This window comes from Trachypithecus francoisi, unplaced genomic scaffold, assembly GCF_009764315.1.
Source record: "Trachypithecus francoisi isolate TF-2019V2 unplaced genomic scaffold, Tfra_2.0 Lachesis_group2, whole genome shotgun sequence".
NCBI classification, from domain to species: domain Eukaryota; kingdom Metazoa; phylum Chordata; class Mammalia; order Primates; family Cercopithecidae; genus Trachypithecus; species Trachypithecus francoisi.
The window spans coordinates 11,221,997-11,248,178 of NW_022681465.1; the positions used below are offsets into that span (position 1 = coordinate 11,221,997).

General features: G+C 38.4%; 1 protein-coding gene across 4 annotated transcripts in view; it reads right to left on the bottom strand.

Annotated features, from left to right (window-relative positions):
* Positions 1–26,182, bottom strand: part of CTNND2 (catenin delta 2) — a 942,360-nt gene that overhangs the window by 422,733 nt on the left and 493,445 nt on the right. For all 4 annotated transcript variants that reach the window (XM_033178807.1, XM_033178804.1, XM_033178806.1 and 1 more), the window contains exons 4-5: positions 8,245–8,279; positions 7,744–7,860 (exon numbers count right to left, since the gene is read on the bottom strand). In XM_033178807.1, coding sequence (XP_033034698.1) covers positions 7,744–7,860; positions 8,245–8,279 — 152 coding nt within the window. The remainder of the gene's footprint in view (positions 1–7,743; positions 7,861–8,244; positions 8,280–26,182) is intronic.

A 26,182-nucleotide genomic window follows, 5' to 3' on the forward strand; every position in this document is an offset into this window, starting at 1 on the left:
ATATGATGCTAGTCACTCAAAATGCTTCCAACAGAAGAATACGCAGCACATATTCCCAGACCTGTCAGGGACATGACATTGTTACATGCCACGTAGTCTCTGGAAATCTTCAACAACATTCGTGTGAGAAAAAGCATGGGAAAGCAAGTATCTCTTAGTATTATTATGAAAACCTTTTGACTTTGAAAGTCCCCAACAGGGGCCACGAAGACCCTGGCATTCCCAAGTATGCTTTGAGAAAAGGTGCTCTACTCTACTGTTGACCTGGCTTTGTCCTTGTGCAAAGCCATTATCGATCTGGCCCTTCAGTATTGAAAAGGTTGATTTTGGCCTTTTCTGACTAGAATGTAAATCCCACAAGGACAGAGACCCTTTGTTCCCGCCATTAATAAGTGGTTAATATATACATTTAACAAAATAAATGACTGGAACATCCACCTGTGCCTACAGTGATATAATAAAAACCCAGTACATTAAGAGTTGGGTACATCAGTTACTATTCAAGTGCCTTAGTGTTTGATCAGTATCAGTATTCTTTTTTCCTCTTTCCTATTCTTTTTTTCTTTTAGACAGAGTCTGGCTCTATTGCCCGAGCTGGAGTGCAGTGAGGCAATCTTGGCTCACTGCAACCTCCACTTCCCAGGTTCAAGTAATTCTCCTGCCTCAGCCTCCCAAGTAGCTGGGATTACAGGCATGCCTCACCATGCCCGGCTAATTTTTTGTAGAGACAGGGTTTCGCCATGTTGGCCAGGCTGGTCTCGAACTACTAACCTCAAGTGATCTGCCCACCTTGGCCTCCCAAAGTGCTGGGATTGCAGGCATGAGCCACCGTGCCTGGCCAGTATTCACATGTTCTAACTTTTGGGGGAATCCTTCAATACATTTTCATAATGTGTTACTGGGAGAGTCCTCTCCTTCCACTGCTTATTCTAAGGCTTATTCTAAAGCTTTCTCACTGGGGCTGGCAGCCTCTTTGCTTTTTCTCATACCTATGGCAGTGCTTAAACTGTCCTCACTTTCCACAGCTTTCATCTAATCTTCAAATTTGTGTTCTGGGAATCTACAATGCCTTGACAATTTCAAGACCAGGAAATTCCTACCAGGTTCTACACACATTGTGCTTGATCCCAGAAGATCCTGATAACTCAAGTGTGAATGGGGTCTTTAATGAGAAATCTGCATTGTTTTCTCTTATTAAGCATATGGTTAAAGAGCTCTTCTTACTTGATGCCTTTGCCTATTCCTTAAATTCTTAGGTTTTCCTCTGAGCTGGTGACCTTGTTAGAGAAGGTATAACATGCTTCTGAAACATCTACATGGTAGAAGGAAATCTAACAAAAAGAAATTAGGCTGGGCACGATGGCTCATGCCTGTAATTCCAGCCACTTGGGAGGCTGAGGCAGGAGAATCACTGGAACCCAGGAGACAGAGGTTGCAGTGAGATGAGATTGTGCTACTGCACTCCAGCCTGGTAACAGAGCAGGACTCCGTCCAAAAAAAAAAAAAGGCCGGGTGCGGTGGCTCAAGCCTGTAATCCCAGCACTTTGGGAGGCCAAGGCAGGTGGATCACAAGGTCAGGTGATCGAGACCATCCTGGCTAACACGGTGAAACCCCGTCTCTACTAAAAATACAAAAATAAATTAGCCGGGCATGGTGGCGGGCTCCTGTCGTCCCAGCTACTCGGGAGGCTGAGGCAGGAGAATGGTGTGAACCCGGGAAGCTGAGCTTGCAGTGAGCTGAGATCGTGCCACTGCACTCCAGCCTGGGCGACAGAGTGAGACTCCGTCTCAAAAAAAAAAAAAAGAAGAAGAAGAAGAAAAAGAAATTAAACACCAGCTGAGAAATAGATAGAAATACTTTCTGGAAGGGAGGAGGATAGTTATAGCTTCCTGAAGGATTTTATTATTTCCTGTGGGCCACCTATGTGTTTTCCCTCAGCTTTTGCCCTCACCTTCCATTTTTGCCACTGCTAACCTCGTATTACTTTCATACACCCAAGATAGGGGAGAAAGTGAGTGTAAGTGAATTTCAAAAGGAATGGTAGCATCAGCCAACTTTAGACCTGGACACCATGACAAACCTCTGGAAAGAACAGTCTTGTTTGTATTTTAAAAACTTGGACCTCCCAGCCCTTTGGGAGGCCGAGGCATGCAGATCACTGGAGTTCAGGAGCTCAACACCAGCCTGACTAACATGGTGAAACTCCATCTCTACTAAAAGTACAAAAATTAGCCAGGTGTAGTGGGGCATGCCAGTAATCCCAGCTACTTGGGAGGCTGCGGCAGGAGAATCGCTTGAACCTAGGAGGCAGAGGTTAGAGTGAGCTGAGATTGCGCCATTGCACTCCAGCCTGGGCAACAAAAGCAAAACTCCATCTCAAAAATAAATAAATAAGCAAACTAACAAACCTGGACCAAAGAGTATATGATAAAGTGATTTCATAGGGAATGAACAATTAGGATAGCTCAACTGACTCAAATAGACACATTTTCAGGATGTGGGGTCTCTGAGGCCGGGTGACAGTCCTCGGGCACCTCTGGGGTGAGGGAGGTTTTCTATCCTGTTGGGTCTATTGGAGGACCTGGTTTCTACTATAATAGAAAGCAAAACAAAGAAAACAGCCCCTTTTCACTGACCATGACTTTCATTTTTTCAGCCAATTTGATTAATGGCTTTATCATTTTGATTATTACAATTTTCATGAAAGATTTACTCTCCTAAGACGTCTTCTGCATCTTTTGGTGTCAGGCTTACAGGAATTATGAAAACATTCACTTCACAAGGATGCCTCTCACCTTTATTATTATTATTACATGAGAACATAGGGAATTAGGTTGTATAGCTTTTAAATAACCTGATCTCTCAAACATCTCTTGTGAATTAAGTATATTCACAGTAATTAAAATGATAAGACTGTAAGTCAAGATTGAATAATATATTCACCTCTGTTAAACTATATATGATTACTCTATTTTAATTCCACCTGCTTAGAATGGTAACATATATGATTGATTCCTGAGTTTTAAAAATATATTCAGATTTGAAAACTTAGAATAATATGTATCTTTTAACCATAACACTCAGAATATATTAGCTCTGAAGATTTTCTTCCTACTGAATAATAGAATTTTCTAAAATATGACAGAACTTCAATTCACTAATATGCTACAGAAAAAATAATTACTGTTGCAAAATACAATACTTAAACAAATTAACAATCTGTGGTTAAACATACAAGTTATTTTTTTCCAGGCTGTCCTTTCTATTTCTTATTTTGACTGACAACATTTTTGTGAATTACTAGCTAAGATATAATAACCCTTATTTCTGAGTTTGTATCTAACAGGATGCATAGATTAAATAAAGTACTTGGTCCTAGGCAATTCAAGTCACATTATTCATTATGTAGAAAGCTAATGGCCCCAAGCTTCCGTTGGTAAATTATTTTTTGTTGTTTTGTTTTGTTCCACTGAAGCAACAGCAATCTCTGAAGCAATTCTCCTAGTGACTCAGAGACACTTATTTGTTAAAATTGAAATTATACAGCCAGTAGTCACAAAAAAGAGGCAGGGTGGCAAAGGTTGTGCACACAGTTTACCAAGTGTTTCAGATAGCGCTGTTGAAAACACAAAGTGTTGGAAAACATTGGTAACTGTATGACCCAATAAAATCAGCATAGCAGAGCAGTTACTGCTTGTCTTGAGGTCAAGAAGATGCATACTATGATTCAGATTTTATTTTAATCAGACCTTTGAAAGACAAATAGCAAAAAGCTTTAAATAAAACAAATTAAGAACTATGCGCTTATGGGGTAAGACTGCTTTCCATTTTAGAACTTTTCCAGACTGAGTTTAGACAGTATTTAGCCTTGTTTTAGTCCCTTTTGAGTGAGGATTAAGAGACTGGTTCTCAAGGGCAGGGTGCCAGGTCCAATTTAGCATTAGCTGGTTCATAGCTAATGAATCCATTGATTGAATAATCACTGACTGCCAGAATCTGATGGGCTTTTCCTAATTAGATGAAATCTGTCAATGTGCCACTGCATATCTATTTGCTATGTTTTTATATGGGAGAGATAAATATGGTATACGGTCGTTCCACTATGGAGGAGGATGCTGTGCTGCCAAGTGCTGTACACTCATTCTCTGCTAGTCCTCCGCATAGACAAGGATGTCTTGCAGCTTGGCTTCTGGTTGGGTTTGGCCAATGGGAGGCAGGAGAAGGAGATTGGAGGCAGGAGGAAAAAGAGATTATGTCACTAATTCCCTCCTTGCTGCCAGACAGACACTGCCTGGGCTAGTTCCTCGATTTCCCTTAGGGTCTAAGGGTGGTAAGGGCGTCTGTCTTCTACTGACTGAATACCACAACATGCACTCTTTGTTCCCTTAATCTTGCCCACCTCTTCATAAATAGTCCCTGAATTAAATTCTGTTCAGTTAAACTCTTTTGAATAGAATCTATATCTCATCTGGAACCTAACTAATACAGATATACATAGAGCAATGTAGATTTTTATTCTATGATCCTCTGAACACTTAAAATTAGCAATAGTGATCCCCAAAATGATAGTTATCTACCCAATATGTTAAAATAATTTTCTTAAATTTTACTCAGTTACTTCAGTTTCAAGGTGACTCTGAAGATGTTAAGGGCAAATGGTTCTTAATAATAATAATATTCTTTATGTGACTATGGTTCAGAATCCTTCGGCATACAACTTTTGAATGGCACTTTTATCACCTGCTTCTTTTTTCTTTTGTTTCTTTTCCTTTCTTCAAAGCAGGATACAGGAGCTTTCAAAAGAAATTATCAACTAAAATCCTAAGAGTCTTCAATAAGATAATTCAGGACATGACAATATAAACTGACTAACCTTTCTGAAAAATAAATATTTGGTGGTTACCAAATATATTTGGAAAGACCATATTGGAGCATTTAATTTCCCTATTATAAACCATTTGTAGGTAATTTTTGAATACATATTGCAGGCCCACTAAAGTGAAAGTGAAAACATTTTCTTTCCATTTTCCTTGTGTGTAACAGAGTTTCTCAACTAAGACAGCTCAGTACTATTATTTGACTTACAGAAAAAAAATCATCTATTTATCCCCTCTATCTCTTCTGACATTGATCTTTGACTATTTTACTTTATATTACTTAACTTCTGCATTACTTTTATCATGTCCATCTTACTGGGTTCTTGCTATTTATTTAGCTCTTTTAAGGTTTTCCCCAAATAAGTACAACATTATTTTGTTTTCTATTTTTAATAATGAAGTTAAGATGTCCTCTGAATGTGTTTTTCCCCCACACTTCTGTTTTCACTAAAAAATGTTCCTGTTTTATTTGCTTGGTAAATACTATGCAATTTTCTTTATTATTTCCATTTGATTCAGTAAATATCCAGAAGCATTTTTCTTAGTTTTAATATTATTTCATTTTGCTTACAATTTTATTATTTACTTTTAATGTTGGTAGATTTTTTTCCAAGAATACTGCCCTCCATACTTCTTAACTTTTATAATTGCCTTTATCTCCCAGTAGCTGGTCAATTTTTATACATTTTCCTTGGACATATGTAACAAACATATACTATCATGCAATAAATAAAACCTCTAAAATTTATTTAATCCATGGTTTCCTTAATTTGTTATTTCAACATTTTGTGGCTTTGCCTTCTAGCATTCTGTCTGATTCATGAGATGTGCATTCAAACATTCACAATAATATTTTTCATTAATTTCTTTTATTTTTAGTAACATTTGTTTTAATATTCACACACTATACTGTTTGGTGCACACATGTTCATTAGATTTGAGTATGAGCTTAACACATCTTTATAAGTTAAGACAGCTCACTACCTAACTCCCATCTTTGGCCCTGCTAAGTGATTCTGTACTAAATTCCAATCTATCTCACCTTACTCTTCCAATCCCACTCTTTGCATTGGTTACATTCGCTGGCAACACTCTGACTATTCCTTTAATTTCAACACTTATTTCATTAAATGTTATGAATAACTCATAACTACTTTATCTTTGTTTACTGCAAATTTGAACTTTAATTCTTTTCAGGGGAGAATTTAGAATGCTTACATGCAGCATTAGATTGATATACCTAAATTATCCCTTCTATTTTAATTTGTTTACTTTTTATTTAACTCATTCATTACTTTATTGTCTGTACTTTCCATTTATTAAATGTTACTCCTTCTAAACTCATAATCAAATATATTATTATGTAAAAAATGAGATTTCCACTATCATCTCCCCCTTCCCCAACAAGGCCAACTATTCTGTTGCTGCTTTCCTTACTTGCTAATAAGATGAGTGCCTGTGTTTCAAATATTAATTAAATGTGTTCTAACTAGAGCTGTCCCTACGACAATGAGTGAAAAGAGGTAACAATTATACACTTTTCAATACAAAATACAGAGAAGAAGGATAATACCAACCAATCTTTCTTTACGAATTGTATTAAGAGGATGCATACGGGTATAAATAAATCTGTGTATGCACAACGTTATCCTAAGACTAATGGTATTACAAAGATCATAGAGAAAATGAACTAATCTGTAAATTAAATGGTTTTCAAGATCAGTTTGTCATCTTATCCTTATGTCTTCCTTTTGCATGACAAAGCTTAGAGGGTATTGGAGGAAATTTTATTTTTTAAATTAAGGAATAAAATGCCTCACTGGTTTTGGATGTATTACCAGGATAACACCTATTTTAATGATGAAATTTTTAGCCTTTTGTGGAATTTTATTAAGATAAGTAAAAAGGATTTTATGATTTATTTAAAGAAGGTTCATTTCAACTCCTAAGACGCAACCATTCTGGTTGAAAAATATGTCATTAAGTGGAGAGAAAGTGATCTTTAAATATTCTATGGAATTAATATAGCAATGAAAAATGGTTAAATACAGAAATGTAAGAATTTATTGCATAGTACCTTAGCATAGTACTAAATAGATAATACTAAGAGTACACAAATTTTTTTCCTATTTTGTGATATAATTGCTGCTTTTTATGATTTCTACCAACAGTGATCTGTATGAGTAAAGCATTGATAGGTAATTTTTTTTTTTTAGATGGAGTCTCCTTCTGTTGCCCAGGATGGAGTGCAGTGGCGCAATCTCGGCTGAGTGAAACCTCTGCCTCCTGGGTTCAAGTGATTCTCCTGCCTCAGCCTCTAGAGTAGCTGGGACTACAGGCACGCTCCACCACACCTGGCTAGTTTTTTTGTAGTTTTAGTTTTAGTAGAGACAGGATGTCACCATATTGGCCACGCTGGTCTCAAACTCTTGATCTCATGATCTGCCCACCTCGGTTTCCCAAAGTGCTGGCATTACAGGCGTGAGGCACCGCGCCCGGCCAACATTGACAGTTAATTTTAAGGCAGACATTGTGTTGACTACAAAATATATGATGAGTTCATAAAATGCAGTACTGTAGATATTGAAAAGGATATCAGAGAACAGTGAGAATCACCAGTATGTCAGTAATTAGTGCGAAAACTAGATGCCAACTACTGACTTAAAAGAGTTTATACCCTAATGTGAATTGAGGTGGGATAATGTGGGAAGGGAATAGACGAGACGGAGTGAAATGGATAAAACAAGCATAAAAATATCCTGCAATCTTCATTTGATATGGCTCATAACAGTAATGATATTAGAAATAATGACATAATACTCCTATATTTCAACTGTCTTCAAGCATAACTGCCAGGTGACTTACTTTCACCTGTAGAATAATCCTGTGAGTCAAGTATTCCTGATTCCTGTAGTGACCTAATACAGGAGTCCACCAGCTCGAGACCTGTTGTAAGCTCATCTTCGATATCTTTTTGACCATCTGAAATAAAATATTTTAAAGTGATGAACAAACACATGGTATATTATTCTTAAAGATTTCGGTTATCATTTAATCATGGAAAATAACCTAGTCAAATATATTACCTCTATGAAGTTTTCATTAGCTATTCCATTGTAATTTTTGGTCAACCAGCATTAAAGCCAAGGTCAGCAATTTCATGTACCCTTGAAGAGCCATAGTTACTACGGAATTGAAAGACTTAACTTCCAATAAATTGTGAGCTGTCATAACAACTTCACCTAATTTTTACTATCGGGATGTTTTCCTATTACTTTTCTAAGTCTCATTCTAACGTTCATAAGAAAAGTCATCAGTAGAGGTATGTGTAGAAGGGTAAGTGTTCATCAATAACATAGACGTTACCTTGTGACTGCCAATGAAACTGCTCTTCTGCTGAACTGTAAAAAAAGAATACAGAGATATAATGCATTGATTAGAAAAGAAGAAAACCCTAAAATCTAAGACACAAAAGCACATTAGGGTTAAGTAACAGTGGTTCTGTGGCATTTCCTTTCATTTCTTCCTGTGAAAAGGGATTCCACTTTTATACAATTTTAATTTTAATCCATTTGCTGTATATCCCTTTTGATTCACAAGTATTAGCATGTTTTAAATGGACATTGTTCAGTAATTATCAGAAGAGCTCATTTTTTACAAAGCCCAACCTGTTAGACTCATTCTTTACAATAGCTTCTATATACATGCAGTTTTACTCAATTTTAGCTATTTTAGAATAGGATCATGTAGACTTTGTAACGTAGCCTAATATGGAAATAACTATCTCTTTTCTTATTAGAGAGAAGAAATAAATCTTTGCCTCCATGTAGCCATATTAAAATTTCCATTTAGTTGATTATTAAGAGTTTAATTTAAAAATTGTAACACTTTATACCACCAACTAAATACACATTTCCAAAAGTCTCAATAATACATCTTATAAAATGACCCAGATGGAAAGGTTTGTCCATATACATATGCCAAAGATACTGTATAGAGTGGCTCTATATAGGTAATAGAGATTTATTTTGAAGGATTAAATACAAAATATAGTTTCTAAATACGAGCAACTCTTCCACTGTGTATGCAAACACTTCCTACATGCCCCCTTTTTATATGTAAATAATTGGTGAGAAATCTACATGTTAATTCCTGAAAGACATCGTTCTGAGAATGATTTTGTACACTTATTTCATGATATTTTACTCTGTTCAAGCAGCTTCTATGAATAGTTCATTAGTTTCACAAGAGCACGTGGATTGTAGACCTTTAGTCTGTACCTTAGAGGTGGGTTCTGAATATATTTACGGATAAAAAGGGAATTCTGGATATAAATCAATGTTCAGAAAAGCCATGACTGGTGTAAATGAAAACAAGAGTAGTCCATTAAGAGACATGCGATTGTCATAGGGTATCTTGCCCCTGAGTCAATCCACACTAGGAAACTGGACAATGGTTTCATAATGATGAGAGCTGTAGACAATATTGATACATGAAATGATAATATTTCAAATTCAGTCCAATGCAACTCTTTCTTGCATCAAAAAGATGTGGCATTATATAATACTAACGTCTGACTACAAAGTTGAGCCCTTAAAATAGAAATGTAATCCTAAAATCATTTTAAAAATGATTTTAAAAATTATAAAAACATTTTTAAAATGATGGGACAGGTTCACTTAGTAAGTGGAATTTAATATAAAGTAGTCCTATCTTATTATTCAAGAATCACCAATTCAAAAATCAGAACCGTAGTTATCCTGGTTATTTTAATCCTCTAAGTCTATGGATCGTTACTTTTCAAGAATGTGAATACCAAAATACTAGTGTTTAAAGATCAGACCCACTGGTCATTTGCAGAAGCTAGACTAGAACTCAGGCATATGGGTTCTGAGTAATTCCAAATGCTTATTTGTGTCAGAATCACCTGTCGCACTTCTTAAGTATATGTATTTTGTGGCCCTACCATAGACCTACAAGACGAAAAAGTCTACGGATTAGGCTGGGAGCCTGCATTGCGTAACAAGCTTCCGTGATAATCCTTGCGTACTTCTAACTTTGAAAAATACTGGATATTATTTTCATTAATCATCCATTATTAATTCAGGGCTCCCCACAACTTCATTCTTCTATACTTTAAAGCTGGACAAATTCTCAAGGTGGCATAACATACAGATAGAAAACACTTCCATATTGATAGTGGGTTGAACGGAGGGCCCCCCTCTCTCAAAAGATATGTCCTCATCAAAACCCTAAGACCTGTGAATGGTAACATATTTGGGAAAAGTGTTTTTGCAGGTGTAATTAAGTTAATAATCTTCAGATGAGGTCATCCTGGATCATCTAGGTGGGCCCTAAATCCAATCACAGATGTGCTTTTAAGAGATAGAAGAGAGACAAAAACAGAGAAGGGCAGGGCATGTTGAAACGGGGGCAGAGACTGGGGTGATGCAGGCACAAGTCAAGGAATGCCTGCAGTCATCAGAACTTGAAAGAGGTAGGGAAGGAAACTCCCCTGGAGTCTTTGCAGGAAACCCAGCCCTGCTGACACCTTGATTTTGAACTTCTGGTCTCCAAAACCATGAGAGAACAAATTTCTATTGTTTTAAGTCACCCGGTTGTGGTAATTTGTTATGACAGTGCCAGGAAACAGATCCAACAAAAAAGTTCTCGTGTTATGTCCTCCAGGATTTGCTACTATCTCTATACTAGCACCTTCCTTCACCAGTACTGCTATTTACTAAGTGGTTCCTGTATACCAAGGTCCAGTTAATTCACAACAATCACAAATCTCTTCTTTATAGATGGGGAATAACAGATGTAGTAATGTTGAAAAACTTGGCCAAACAGCTCCTAAGGATCCCAGCAGGGATTTAAACTGATGTGTGAACTCCTAAACTCAAATTCTTTTTTAAAAACCTTTATTTCGTGATACATGTGAAGGTTTGTTACATAGGTAAACTCATGTCATGGGGGTTTGTTGTACAGATTATTTCATCACCCAGGAATTAAGTCCAGAACCCAATAGTTATCTCTTCTGCTTCTCCACCTCCTCCCACCCTCCACCCTCAAATAGACCCCAGTGTCAGTTGTTTCCTTCTTTGTGTTCATAATTTCTCATCATTTAGATCCCACCTGTAAGTGAGAACATATAGTCTTTGGTTTTCTCTCTCTGCATTAGTTTGCTAAGGATAATGGCCTCCAGCTCCGTCCATGTTCCTGCAAAGGACATGATCTCATTCTTTTTTATGGCTACATAGTATTCCATGGTGTATATGTATCATGTCTTCTTTAATCAACCTATCATTGATGGGCATTTAGGTTGATTCCATGTCTTTGCTATTGTAAATAGTGCTGCAATGAACATTTGTGTGCATGTGTGTCTTTATGGTAGAATAATTAATATTCTTCTGTAATGGGATTGTTGGGTTCAATGGTAGTTCTGCTTTTAGCTCTTTGAGGAATCATCATACTGCTTTCTACAATGGTTACACTAATTTATATTCCCACCAACAGTGTGTAAGTGTTCACTTTTCTCCTCAACCTCTCCAGCATCTATTATTTTTTGACTTTTTAGTAACAGCCATTCTTTCAAAATCAAAAGTCATGGAGGGGCTAGGCATGGTGACTCTTGCCTCTAACCCTGGCTCATGTTTATAATCCCAGTTATTTGGGAGGGTGAAGCAGGGGGATGGTTTGAGGCCAGGAGTTCCAGACTAGCCTGGGCAACATAGCAAGACCTCATCTCTACAAAATCTTTTTAAAAATTAGCAAGGCATGTTGGCATGTGCCTCTGTTTCTAGCTAATTGGGAGGTCAACATGGGAAGATTCTTTGAGTCCAGGAGTTTGAGGCTGCAGTGAGCTGAGATTGTACCACTGTCCCTCATGCACCCCAGCCTAAGCAACAGAGTAAGACCCCTGCCTGTAAAAAATTAAAAAATAATTTTAAAAAATTTGTTCAAGGAAACATGCTTAGACTGCCACCCATTTTAAGTGATATGAGTGAGGGTGTCAATGGAAGTAATTCCCAGTGCTCAGTAAAGTCCAGCACTCCTCTCCTTGCAGGCATTTTGAGGAATACACTCTGCCCAGTTCCCCTGCACATGGATGGGGTCACAAAAGCTTATGAGAGGAAGTGACAAGTGCCACTTTATGCCCAAGCACAGATGAATTAGCATGAGGTCTTCACGCTTTCTCTCTCTCTTAAGCCCTGTGTTGAGATGCATGCCTGAGTATGTGGAATGGAGACCTCTGCCAACCCACAGGAAACACAGAGCACCAGTGAGAAATAAACCATTGTTGTGTTCAAACTCTGTAATTAGAGGGCTGTTTGATCCCAAAAAATAAATGTCACACTGACCAATACAAAAAGGTGAATTCCAAAGGCATTTCTTGCTCTTGCTCTTCAATTTCTGCAGTGCAGAGGTGGAAGAAAATGTCCAGGGTAACCCTAGTACAAATAAGGTGGTGCCGATTTTATGTACAGGTGTTGATTTTATGTTTAGGACTACACATCATGCTATTAGATATTTCTTTTCTGTTCACCTCTTTCAAATGTGTTTCAATTTTATGATGCAACAGAAAAAAGAAGAAACTCTTTGTATCATAATTTAAAAAATATAATTGGAAGTGAATATAAAACTGTCTGAAGCACAGGCAACTTCCTTTTGGGCAGACAAAAAGCATTAATCACTTCAATGGTTTCCCTGATTTCTTTGGCACAGTTAAAATGCATTAAAAGTATGACTGATCACAGAGAATAGAAGTCCCAAGAGAAATCTGGTTTGGATTTTATTTCCTTTAAGTGCACACTTTAATCTCTTAGCTAGGAGATTGTATGCAATTGCCTATTTTATGTATTTGATTCCTTGTTTTAAAAATTGCTCTAAGGTAGATGCTTTCTAAAAAGCAAACAAACTATTCATTTATTCAATAAACATGGATTATGCCTGGCTCTCAGACATTCTCTTATCAGGTGTCTAGGAATTACCTGTGGTAAATTTTCTCTCAATTATATAATTCAATTTAATATAATAGAAAAGTCATTTTTGAAGGTGTTATAACTTAAATGCATGCTCAATTTCAGGAAATAAAGTTTGCTTTTACTGTTGAAATGCTATTTTATGAAATAGAAATCACCTCTGAAGAAATAAATGTAAAAAAGACTATAGACATAACTTTGATCAGTCCATATGTGTTTGAATATACCTAAATATAAGATCCAGAACCTACTGACTGTGAGAAAAACATGTATTTAAGACAAAGACAACCATAAATAACACTTAGCCTTTAAATACATAAAGACATCGGTGATGCTAGGAAAGAAATTTTGAAACAATATATTAAAAGCAAAAATCCTAATAGCTAATATTTATATAGGTCTCATTTGGTAGCAGACAACAGTCTAACTGATTGATAGTTAATCCTCATATTAAAACTTCTGAGAGAGGTAATATTTTCCCATTTTAGAGACAATAAAAGCAAGGTAAAAAGATGCCAGGGAAGTTGCTGGAGGTTCCTCAGTCAGTTAGTAGCGGAGCCACGGTTATGACCTTGGTTTTCTGGTTCCAGAGTCTACAGAAATGTGTGACCCACTATTCCAGTCATACATTTGGCTACCTCAAAAATAAAATTTTATGTGGCTAAAAACTCCTACCAGAAACCAAGTTGTAAAACAAGCCATATCCTGGGAGGAAATATTTGCAAGGCATATAACTTACAAAGGCTTACTTTCCAGAATATATAATGAACTCCAATGAATCAATAAGATAGACATTTAAAAATCAAATAAAAGAGAGGTCATCAGACATGTATAATAGCTGATGCATAGCCAAAAAAAAAAAAAAAAGTATGGTCACTGAATACATTAAAAGTATTTGAGGGATAAATATTAAACACAAGATACCTCCTCACACACCATAAACTGTCCAAAAATTTGAAAGTCTGACAACATTAAGTGTTGGGGAAGAAATGGGGAAGTAACTCATACATTGTAGGTGGGAGACTAAATTAGTGAAACACACAGGTGACTTGTGGGATAGTACCTGGTAATTTTGTACATGTAATACACGTACAAATCACCCAGGAATATTGCTTCTATGTAGAGACTCCAGGAAAACATCTGCACCTTTGTCCAGGAGACTTGTACAAGATTGTTCATGCCTACATTGTTGTAATAGCAAGACAATGGAAACAGCCTATGTGTTCCAGCAATAGAAAAATAGACAAATATAATAATATGATTACATATCATACATGAGGGGTCTTCAAAAAGTTTATGGAAAATGCATATTATGAAAAATTTATGTGTAGATTTCAAAAATTTGTGGCACCCCAAAAAAATGATATTACCTGGTTATCATATGTCTGAACATGATCTAGTTTGACGCACTAACGAGGGTAAGACATCAGTTTGAAAAGAGCTCTTGTGGGTCAGGCGTGGTGGCTCACACCTATAATCCCAGCACTTTGCGAGGCTGGGGCAGGCCAATCACCTGGGGTTGGGAGTTTGAGACCAGCCTTACCATCATGGAGAAACCCTGTCTCTACTAAAAATACAAAAGTAGCTGGGTGTGGTGGCACATGCCTGTAATCCCAGCTACTTGGGAGACTGAGGCAGGAGAATCGCTTGAACTTAGGAGGTAGAGGTTTGGGTGATCCAAGATCAGGCCATTGCACTCCAGCATGGGCAACAAGAGGAAAACTCCATCTCAAAAAATAAAAAAATAAAGACAGAAAGAAAAGAGCTCTTATTAGAGCAACATGAATTCGCTAAAATTGAAGCGAGAATAAACATCTCGCTTAGTTGGAAGAATGGCAAAATCACTGATGCCTTACAAAAACTTTATGGGAGGCTGGGCGCGGTGGCCCAAGCCTGTAATCCCAGCACTTTGGGAGGCCGAGACGGGCGGATCACGAGGTCAGGAGATCGAGACCATCTTGGCTAACACGGTGAAACCCCGTCTCTACTACAAAATACAAAAAACTAGCCGGGCGAGGTGGCGGGCGCCTGTAGTCCCAGCTACTCAGGAGGCTGAGGCATGAGAATGGCGTGAACCCGGGAGGCGGAGCTTGCAGTGAGCTGAGATCCGGCCACTGCATTCCAGCCTGGGCGACAGAGCAAGACTCCGTCTCAAAAAAAAAAAAAAAAAAAAACTTTATGGGAATAAAGCCACCAAAGAAATCAGCATTTTACAAATGGATAACTTGTTTTAAGAAGGGACGAGATGATGATGAAGATGAAGCTTGCAATGGCAGACCATCCACATCAATTCGTAAGGAGCAGGGTTGGGCCTGGTTAGTACTTGGATATTGGGAGAAATAGAGTTCCATTTTTCCACAAACTTTTTGAAATCCCCTCATATGACATACTTATGGAATTAATACTATTTGGCAGGTAAACTAAATTACCCAGATACATATGTAGTTCTTAAAAAGAAAATACAGAGAAAAAAATGGAAGTTGTCAATAAGATACGTAATGCAGGATCCCAATTATGTGAATTTTAGAAACACTGAATAAACAATATTGTTTACAAATATACACATTAATATATACACACGTGCTTCTCTCTATATATATCTATATAGATAAAGATAGATATATATAGAGAGAGAAAATAAAAATCTATGAACTGAAAAGGTATCAAATTCAAGATGGTGGTGGTGGCTCTACAGGGGGTCAGGAGGGTGAAGAAAATTGAGTCTAAGGAAAGATAACTTCCCTCTCTCTTTTTATCTCCAATGTTTTATTTATGAAAAAATGACAAAATGACCTGAAATTATTATGACAAAATGTTAACATTATTTTCAAAATATCTTTGATACCTGGAAGAGAAAAAATTCCCCATGATTCCTGCACTTAGAAATATGCTTAGTTAAATGCTTAGATAAACCCCCGTGATTGCAACCTTTATAATATTCTTATCACTGTTAGAATCACTCCCAGTTTAAACTCAAATGATGCCAAACAACTCTGAAATATATAATTATAAATAATAATGGCATCAACTGTTTAGAGATATATTAACTTTTTTCCATTTCATATGTGAGACAAATGACAGTGTCATTTTTACAGTGTTTCAAGTTTGATTTAGTTTGAACATTTCAAGTAAGCAACCAATAACTTTCAAGTTCAGAGGGCATGAAACAGGAAGCACCCTGTTGTAAACCCAAAGACAACCTTTGAGCTCCTTGAGAAGTGATTTCCACCTCATTATTCCAACATCATAGCCTTAATAACTATCTGCAGGCCATTTCTAATAAAAATACATATATGAAAGTTCAAAGCATTTTCTTAATGCCAGGAAAAGATACGAAGCAAACCATTACTAGAGATATTCCATCTGTTACAAACCTGCTCCAATATACTTTTATTGTTGTTTTCAACTTTTTGATGCCCAAAGCATCAATCTCTGCATCGTATCATGTGGTGTATTATTGCTTACAATATCTTTCAAAATGAAATAAAGGTACAGAACTATGAGTTTTTTTGTTAGTCTGCTTTTGAGTTAAGCAATGTACCCAAAACATAAGCCATAGAAACTACTGGGAAATAAATTGCTTCAAAACTGATCTTTGGCCGGGAGTGGTGGCTCACGCCTGTAATCCCAGCACTTTGGGAGGCCGAGGCGGGCGGATCACAAGGTCAGGAGTTTGAGATCAGCCTGGCCAACATAGTGAAACCCCATCTCTGCTAAAAATACAAAAAATTAGCTGGGTGTGGTGTTGGGCGCCTGTAATCCCAGCTACTTGGGAGGCTGAAGCAGGAGAATCACTTGAAACTGGGGAGATGGAGGTTGTGGTGAGCTGAGATCGCGCCACTGCACTCCAGCCTGGGTGACAGTGTAAGACTTCGTCTCAAAAACAAAAACTAAAACAAAAACAAAAAAAACTGACATTTGATTCTAACCTGTAGGAAAAAAGATCTTTATATTGATGATGTCCATATGACTTCACCTTGTATTTGGACAGCAAAACATTTTTAATATATAGTTTTGCATGCAGCACCTCACAAGAATAGCCATGGGTTGCAAAATAAAATGCCCATAGTCCAAAGCCTCAAGTACTGTGAAAATGTAACGTATTTAGTTAAAAATGGGGAGGAGTGGTCCCCCACTGAGCTTGGCTCTAGGCTGCTGCTGCCCTTATCCATTAGCACACTATGTCCAGAATCACTGGTTTGGGTTGCTGAATAACACCACTCTCTGCAGAACGTTTTGTGGAACTGATTTCCCTTTGGTCGGCTGCCTGTGGTCTCTACACTTGTTTGTGATATACCCCCAAATGAATGTCCTAATATCTGTGCCATGCAATTAGAATGTCTTTTTTCTTTCTTAGATGATATACCTTCTTTTTGCTTTAACTATTGCCATCAAAAATACAACTTGATGGCCATTATGAACATTTTTACCGGCTACAATGGATAGCTACAGAATCTCAGAATCTGGTATATCCTGATTGCTTTAACTATTGCCATCAAAAATACAACTTGACGGCCATTATGAACATTTTTACCAGCTACAATGGATAGCTACAGAATCTCAAAACCTGGTATATCCTGACGAAGTATGGAACTGCTTCCTCTTTTATGAGATTGTTACCCAGTGTCACGCCTACGTGAATTCTGACGCCACCTTAAATCTGCTTATCTTTAGGAAACTAGATCCCTGACGTCAGAAGCTCCCCCTTCTGACCAAACTGGCTAAGACTGATGGGAACCAATACAGCAGCTCATCTGACCTCTGAAGAACCTCTAACTACATTATAATCTGATTTCCATGCTAAATGATGCTCCCACTAGCACAGTGACCGTTGGCAATCACCATGACAACAACTGGAAGAAACCATAAAAGGATAAAAGGAAAGTGGCACCTCCAGTTCTGAGAACCTCCTCCAGTTCTGTCCCTTCCCAGAAAAGACATGAATGTTCTTCCCCTTGCTTTTCACGCCCAGCCCCTTCATTCAAGATACCCTACATCTGTGACTTTCCAGCTGTCACCCCAGTCACACACCCGCTTCTTGATTTCACGGCCACTGAATAAAGTTTGCTCTGCTTGATGCTTACTTTTGGTTTTGCATATTGGCTTCGAGGCACCAAACAGGGAAACACCTCACTTTGAGTGGGACTGGCTTTGTTGATTAACATGTTGTTAAAATGGCTTTTATGGCTTATTGACTTGGCTTACTCTAATCTATTTCATCACTTGGAGTACACTGTGGTTCACTAGGGGAGGGCCAAAATGGGGCCAATACGGGGAAATGGGAAGAGTGGACATTAAAAAAATACCCAGGCATGGCGGTGTCTGCATCTAAGCAGCCAGACACAACCAGTCCCAGGGAAAATGGTAACACAGTCACCACAAACCCTTGGTGAGTGCTCACTGGGCTCTGAGGATAAGAAAGAGAGGTGTAGTGCCAGCTGTCTATGACTTTGCAGACTGGTAGGGACATGGGTAGGTAAACACACAGAACTGGGGGTTTGCTGCCTAAGGGGATATGATCAAGACGCTTCTGCCTCACACTCTCTAAGTCTCTGTTTCTTCATTTGTAAAATAGGGATATCACTAGAATTTTCCCCATAGTGATCTTACAAAAGTTAAGGGTATAAAATACAAAAAATCCATAGAACATTTTCAGGAACACATGATGCAGGACGGCCCCCCGCTTTACCCACCCTCCAAAAGTTAAGCTACCATTATCACATAGAGAAGAACAGAGGCCTGTGAGAGTGCAGCTAATTCACAGAATTCAAAGATGAACGTAAGCTAACCATAGGGCATTCAACTTGTCTATACCTGGGGACCAATAAATATTATCAAAAATATAAGTTACAGGCTCTGCAGAATTTATATTGTCTACCTTTTTTTCTCCCACACTAAAATGGAGAAGAAACAAAGCAGTCTGTGATGTATAAAGAAAGATGACTTGCTTTAAAGCCATAAGTTTTTAAATCAGTGCTGCTCAGGATGTCTCTCCTGGCAACTGCTACCGTTCTTGCCATAGTAAAAGCCATAAAGACTATTTGCTATTTTCAAGACCACAGGAGAAAATAAATCAGAACTAAATTGCCACTATTAATTTCTTTTTAGTTTGAGGCAGGGGAAATTCATATTCTTAAGCTAATTTTGTTGGCACCGGTGACTGACAATTGTCCAAGCAACTGACACTGCAACGTGGTAATAGCTCCCACGCCATGGCCTAGACACACACGACTCCTGTGTTTATCACAGAGTACCACAGCACTGTCACGTCTGCGGGCCAGCCAGCTAGAGCCAAACCAGGGAGAATTCACATAAATTCTGTTTTGGTTTAATTCCTTCAAAATAAATATTCTAGTTTCTAACATCCACAAAGAATTAGCCAGAGGCTCAGTCACCCTAAATGTTCTGTCTACACACAAGCCAACTTGTCACTGTGGGAAAGAAATGCATTCATATTTTTCTTCTTCAAATTCTTTTATAGCTTCAAAGTTGATTGTACTTATATTACAACAGACAGATTATGCGTAAAATTCAGTATCAGAAGCAGCAACAAAGGGTGCATTATAGAGTAGAAAATTCTCACACTGTAGCTCCTTCTATAGTATTCTGGGAAGCTTCTCATGCATGGGGCTAGGTATTATTTTTCAAGTGCTCCTAACAGTACATGAGAAATTTACAGTCAAGTAACATTTCCAAATACCAACTATGCTAGAAAATAATGTTTCATAGTATCTTTGCCAGTGGGCATTCCATAAACTGGAATGTAGTAAGTTGAAATTCCAGTTGACCAGGGGTACTGTTCACCAGTCGACTGTTAGGTCTCATAATACAGTGTTTTGAAGTGCTTTCCAAACCATCAGACTGAACAGTTGGTATAGTTTGTGTGCTTGGTGTATACTGCAACATTCTATATGGTGCAATGATACTTCTGTTTTGGGGACATTATAACTCAGAGTCAGATGCTGATTAACTCGAACACTTCACTCCCTGATCATGAGAGTGAAGAGGGAGCTCACTGCATCTTTCAGGTGGATGATCCATAACTGGTATTTCTGCAGGAGAAGAGTACTTTGTTTGCTGATGGAAGTGGCGTGTGTATCAAGGTTCCCAGACATTTCAGGTTTCAGTCTTTCACATTCAGTGTATTTTTGTTCCCAGAATTATCCCTGTTGTCAGATCATCTCAGTTAAGGCAGCTCCTTAATTTTGGAGACCGCTCTGAGCAAACAGATGGGGTCAAGCTTATGTTTTCCTGGATTCCTGTGATCCTGTGTGTGATATTATGTGCAGGAGCGTGTGAATGTGTGTTGCTGTATACGTGTGTGAACTCATTCTGTTCCTCTAAAATGCACTGGTGTGCTCACAGCTTTTCTTTCCTCTGTTGTTGCTTCCTACATATGTCATCTACTATAGGTATACCAAACCCTGAATATTGGAGTTGACTGCATTTGCTATGATTTTATTAATATAAGCAAAGCTAACACCTCTTACACATGTAATGAAAATACATGTGAATAAGCATTGCTGATTTCACAAGAAAGAAAAAAATAATTTTTTTTTGTTTTTTTTTGAGGATTAACAGAAGACTGGTAAAAATAAATTTCAATCTTAGTGTCTTTATAGAGCAGAAACCATGTAATAGTCACGTACAACAATTTTTTGTGGTGTTACAGATCTATACTTCCTTAAGAGCAATAGTGGCCTTTTGACCACTGGAGTCATCTGAAACCATCTGAACATTTGGTTAAAAAGTTTAATGGATGCACAAATGTTCATTAGAGTTCTATTTGTAATTCTCAAAAACCACAAATAACAAATGTTCTACAAGTGAATGGTCACACACACTGATATATCCACACCAAGGAAATGTATGTGTAACATGCAACAACTCTCAAAGGAATTGTGCTGAGTGAAAAAGAGGAATAACATTCTTGAAATACAAAATTGTGGATCTGGAGAACAGATTAGTGGTTGCCAGGGCATAGGGATGGAGAAGGGGGTGTGTGGGTACAAAGGGGTAGCATGGGGAAGCCTTGCAGTTATGGAATAGTTTTAAATCTTGATTGTGGCATGGTTACATACAGCTACTGACATGATAAAACTGCATGGAACTAAACACGCATACACACACATACACACATACACATACATTAGTGCATATAAAACTGGGGAAATCTGTTGGTTGTAGCAATGTTGATTCTGGTTGTCATATTGTACTACTTATGCAAGATGTGACTACTGGAGGGGCTAGGTGAAGTTAGAAGAGATGTGTATGTGTATGTCTGTGTGTGTGTGTGTGGCATGTCATAAAAATCTATAGTTATTTCAAAATAAAAAAGCAAAAAAAAAAAAAAATTAGAGGAATGTGGTTTTATACCACTGTGTTTTCTTTTCCCAGACTGGTTCTTTTATGTGGAATTTGCTACACAATTATTTCCACCTAATAATTAAACTAGAATTTTTTAAAAAAATCTTGGGAATAGTGAAGTAACAAGAAAGAAAAGAAGGAAGGAAGATGGAATAAAATAAGAAAAGAGAAAAAAGAAACCATTGTTGACTTCTGATTATCCCTTTGTTCTTCATTCTTCTGCCAGAGCTCAGGTGACCCTGCCCTGGACTCATCTCTGCTTTGTTCTGTGAATGAAGGAGTTATCCCTGGAGCATAATACACCAATCATTCTGCCCACTGCCAATCAGAGACAAGAAATTGTGCTGCTACTGAAGGAAAACTCATCCATTATATGTAAGATTCCCTGCTCATTAGGATCCTGTATTCACTTCCATTGCCATATGTTCTCAGGGAAAATTAAAAATGATATTTTGGCTTTCAATAAGGGAGCAGAGTACACGTCTTAATGCATCCTATGTGAGTTCAGGAGACCTCATACAATATACTTCATTGGCTCTCTGGAAGCATATTTACTGTGATTTGCAGGGTAGCTACTGCAGTGCCAGTCTGCTTCCACTCCCCTATCCTAATGCCTGGAAAGGGGTCTCCTTGATTGATTACCTGTCTTTTGCCTTCCATATTTATTGTTGTGAAAAAAAGTTACACATTAAAAAATTACTTTCTTTCCAGCATTTAGCATGGATACTTGATATGGGAAAGATGGAGCAGCCTCCCCACCTTCTCCAGGTACACAGCAGCTGCATGTGTCCTGAAGTTCTTCTTTCAAGAAAGAATGAGGATTTGAATGAGAGGTCTGATGAAACAACGGCACTGCCAGTCGAATGTATAAAATCATTTTAAAAGCCATGAACTGAAATTCCTACTAATGTTCTTAACATATTTAAAGCATATCTTTAATCATTCTTGAGATTTTTTACATCCATCTATCCATTTTCCATTGGAAATGTCCCTTGAAATCCACTCCCCTTAACTGCCTTGGTTGGGGATTTTTATCATCTCTTGCCTGGTGGTATAAAGAGCTCTGTGCCTGGATGGTATGAATAACTTCTCATTGACAAAGATTCTTTCCTTGACCAAATGTTCATTGGGCTCTTCTGAGCTCTCTGACTTCCATGATCTTCCTTGGAAAGTGCAGTTCTAGCAACAACCCTGCTAAGTCAGTTTCACCCATCCTCCACGTCTGATCAGGTTCCTACACCTCCATCAGCCTCCAGATGATGGTGGATTCCCTCAGCCTGCCTTTAGCAAAAATCCTGTTAGGTCAGGTTAGCCAGTATCCTTCTTGTCCCTGATGTTTCCTCTCAGTAATTTTCTATCCACTGACCCCCACCCTCCTCCTCGGTTATAAATTCCCACTTTTCCATGATGTATTTGAAGTTAAGCCTAATCTCTCTCCTCCACTATCAAACCCCACTGTTGTAGCCCCCCTTGAAAAACACAAGTCATCCTTCCTATTCTTTATCAAGTGTCATTGAATACTTTTTTATTGCCACCATCACAGCTTCCTTACTGTTCAAGAGAAATGTGAAGGAAGTCATATCTTATCCATAGCCTGAGTCTCCATATATGTACTCAGATAACATTATGAGGGCTGGCTTCATGGGCCTGAGATCTGTGCAGTTGCACACAGTGCCATACCCAGAAGGCCCCATGCTTGGCTTAATGCTCTGCTATTGCCCTCTTAAAACTCTGGACAACTCTATCTTTGAGCTTATGTTTTGCAAGTGAAATCTGACAGGTCAATGGAGCATGTGCAGAATGAAGGAGATATGCACAGTCCACATTCCTCTGTTCCTTGCTGCCTCGTTCACATAGAGCATTTGCAATGCCCTGATGGACTCATGATGTGTTGTGGGAGTTGAGTGAGACTCAAGCCAGTACAAGGTAAATGTGTTACGTTTATGGCAGAGTAAGCAGGAGTTCTGGCAGCTCCAAAAGACGACGCTTTCCCTTCAAGCCAGAACTTGCTTTGAATGAAGAAGGCAATGACCTTCTGAAATACATGAACAATTGAGGAGCCCTGTCATCTTCCTTCTTACTCAGGTCAGCCAATCAGTTAAGTTGAAAATGATAACCTGGAAAGGAAAAGTCAGGGCAATTCCTAGTTTCATCTGTTTTCATTCATTTCTAACTCACCAGTAAGAAATGTTGGTGGAATACGTGCATATCAAGAAATGAAAGAAATACAGTTGAGGCGGTTTTGCACAGTGTTTCTCCTGTTGCAGTAAGAACAAGCATACAGAAATGCATGAGCTATGAAATATGAACCATAAAAGTTCAGTGATTCTGCAAACAAGTTAAATGCTCTTATATTTGCATTTATATCTGGAATAGCACAATACACAGATAAATAGTAAAATCTGTGCTAACAACTTAAAATTTTAAGTTTTCTTTACTTATAATTATACTAAATAGTATGTAAAAAACAACACTGTGACAAGTTGAGAGCAAGACAGTGGAAGAAAGTATTTTCCCATATGCTTTTAAAATTTTTTTTGAGACAGGGTCACTCTGCTGCCCAGGCTGAAGTGCAGTGGTGCCATCTCGGCTCACTGCAACCTTTGCCTCCCGGGTTCAAGTGATTTTCCTGCATCAGCCTCCAGAGTAGCTGGGACTACAGGCATGCACTGCCATGCCCAGCTTTTTTTTTTTTTTTTTTTGTATTTTTATTAGAGATGAGGTTTGACCATGTTGGCTAGACTGGTCTTGGACTCCTGACCTCAAGCGATCCACCTGCCTCAGCCTCTCAAAGTGCTGAGATTACAGGTATGAGCCACTATGCCCAGCCCCCATCTGCTTTTTGAACAACAGATCCCAAATTTGCATTTTGCATTGGGCATTGTGAAATATGTGAACATGACTGACCTCAAATGGCCACTGTGGTGATTCAATAATAAGGTACATGAAGGTCCCAGGCACAAATAGGACATCAAAACATCCTCCCCTGCCTCTCTCAGACTTCATTCCACCCCACTGTCTCTCTCTCATTGTTCACGTCTGCAGTCTTTCTGCTCCCATCAATTATCTCCACTGTCAATGAAATTCACATCCTTGTATTAGCCTGTTTTCATGCTGCTGATAAAGACATACTCAAGACTGGGAGGAAAAAGAGCTTTAACTAGACTCACAGTTCCACATGGCTGGGGAGGTCTCAGAATCATGAGGGAAGGTGAAAGGCACTTCTTAACATGGTGACAGCAAGAGAAAATGAGAAAGAAGCAAAAGCAGGAACTCCCGATAAACCCATCAGTTCTCAAGAGACTCACTCACCACCACGGGAACAGCATGAAAAACACCGCCCCCATGATTCAATGACCTCCCTGGGTCCCTCCTACAACACGTGGGAATTCTGGAAGACACAATTCAAGTTGAGATTCGGTGGGGACACAGCCAAACCATATCAATCCTAAAGACAAAATCTGACCATCAGCAATCCCCAGTTCAAAAGCCTTCAGTGGTTGTCCATCACCTATGAGATCAAGTCCCAGCTCCTTGGAAAGCATGTTCCAACTGTGAAGACCTCCATGACCTAACTTGAGGACCCCGTCTCAGCTACCTGTCTTAGATGAGGCCAACTGAGTGAAGCTCTGTATCCTCTGAGACTCCACAGTAGCTTTATCCCTTATCAAAACAGGCTAGGATTCTTTGTCTTTCAGCATTTGTCTTTCTGGACTGGGAGCTCCTTGAAAACAGAGACTAAACAACATTCCTCCTTTTTTGTTGCATTGGGAAGCTCTGTTCCTGGTACACATAAAACAGGTGTTCACAAATGGAGGCCACCACAGTTACCAAAGTGCAGGACTTCTTCTTAATATTCTAAGTGTGCTCTGCATTTACTTCGCTGAATCTTGCCTTTCGAATTGTACCGTGACAAAAAGGGACTACAACACTTTTATTCAGCTTTCATCATAAAGCATCACTGGAAGAAGTGATCAATCTACCGAGTGAATATTTTGATTTGTATAACCTCATTTGGAATGAGAACATTCACGAATCAGTTCCTGAGCTATAGTCATGCTCCTTTGTCCTCATCCTGTATATTAATATTAAATGCTTTAAGACCACATCATGGCAAATCCTTTTATGAAAACAATGAAACCTTAACTTATATTTTTATATCTCTAAATTTACATATGGCCACCCCCCTCTACACGTAGGCTATATCTTGATTTAAGAGAAAGCTACAGGGACTTATTCCTCTGTAGGGAAGGGGATGGGGGTGGTGTTTACATATACAAGGAAAATCCACCCTTTTCAAATGCCACTGCATGTGATGGCACTTCAGAGTCATCTTTATGCTTTTCAGCTGTTAAACTCCATCCATCCTATAAACTTGAGCAAACTAATTTCCTTTTCCCTAATTAAGCCCAATGCCATATTTCATTCACTCAAGCTTCTATTAAATGAAACATTATTTTCACTTATAAATGTTCCATGATGTGTTCCTAGTGGCTTCTAATTGGGGACAATTATAAAAAGATAAATCAGAACTCATCAGCAGCAGCTGTCATGAGCATGTCCCTGTTCTGCCTCTGGTGCCCACGTGTTTGTTTAAGGCACCCGGGCAGAGCAGGACCCGGAGTGAGCCCTGATGAAGCAGCTCGGGAAATTCGCATGCTGCCAGGCCATTCTTCATTTTTAATTTGTTGGTTTAATCTGGCTAGAGAGGAACTGACAAAACCCTCATCACCTAATGTGCTTAATGGTCTAAATGAAATGAGTTGGTGGTGTTGGTTTAGTTCCTCTTGGACCCATTTCTAAGTCATACAAGCCATCGATAAATTGCTCTAATGAGCCCTTCTCTCAGAAAATGCACCACAGAAGATTAGGCTTTGGCATTTTGTATAGATTTTCCACAAGCATTGGAAAAACGAAGTGATGAAAGAGTCTCTAGGAAGCGGGTTCTCGCACCC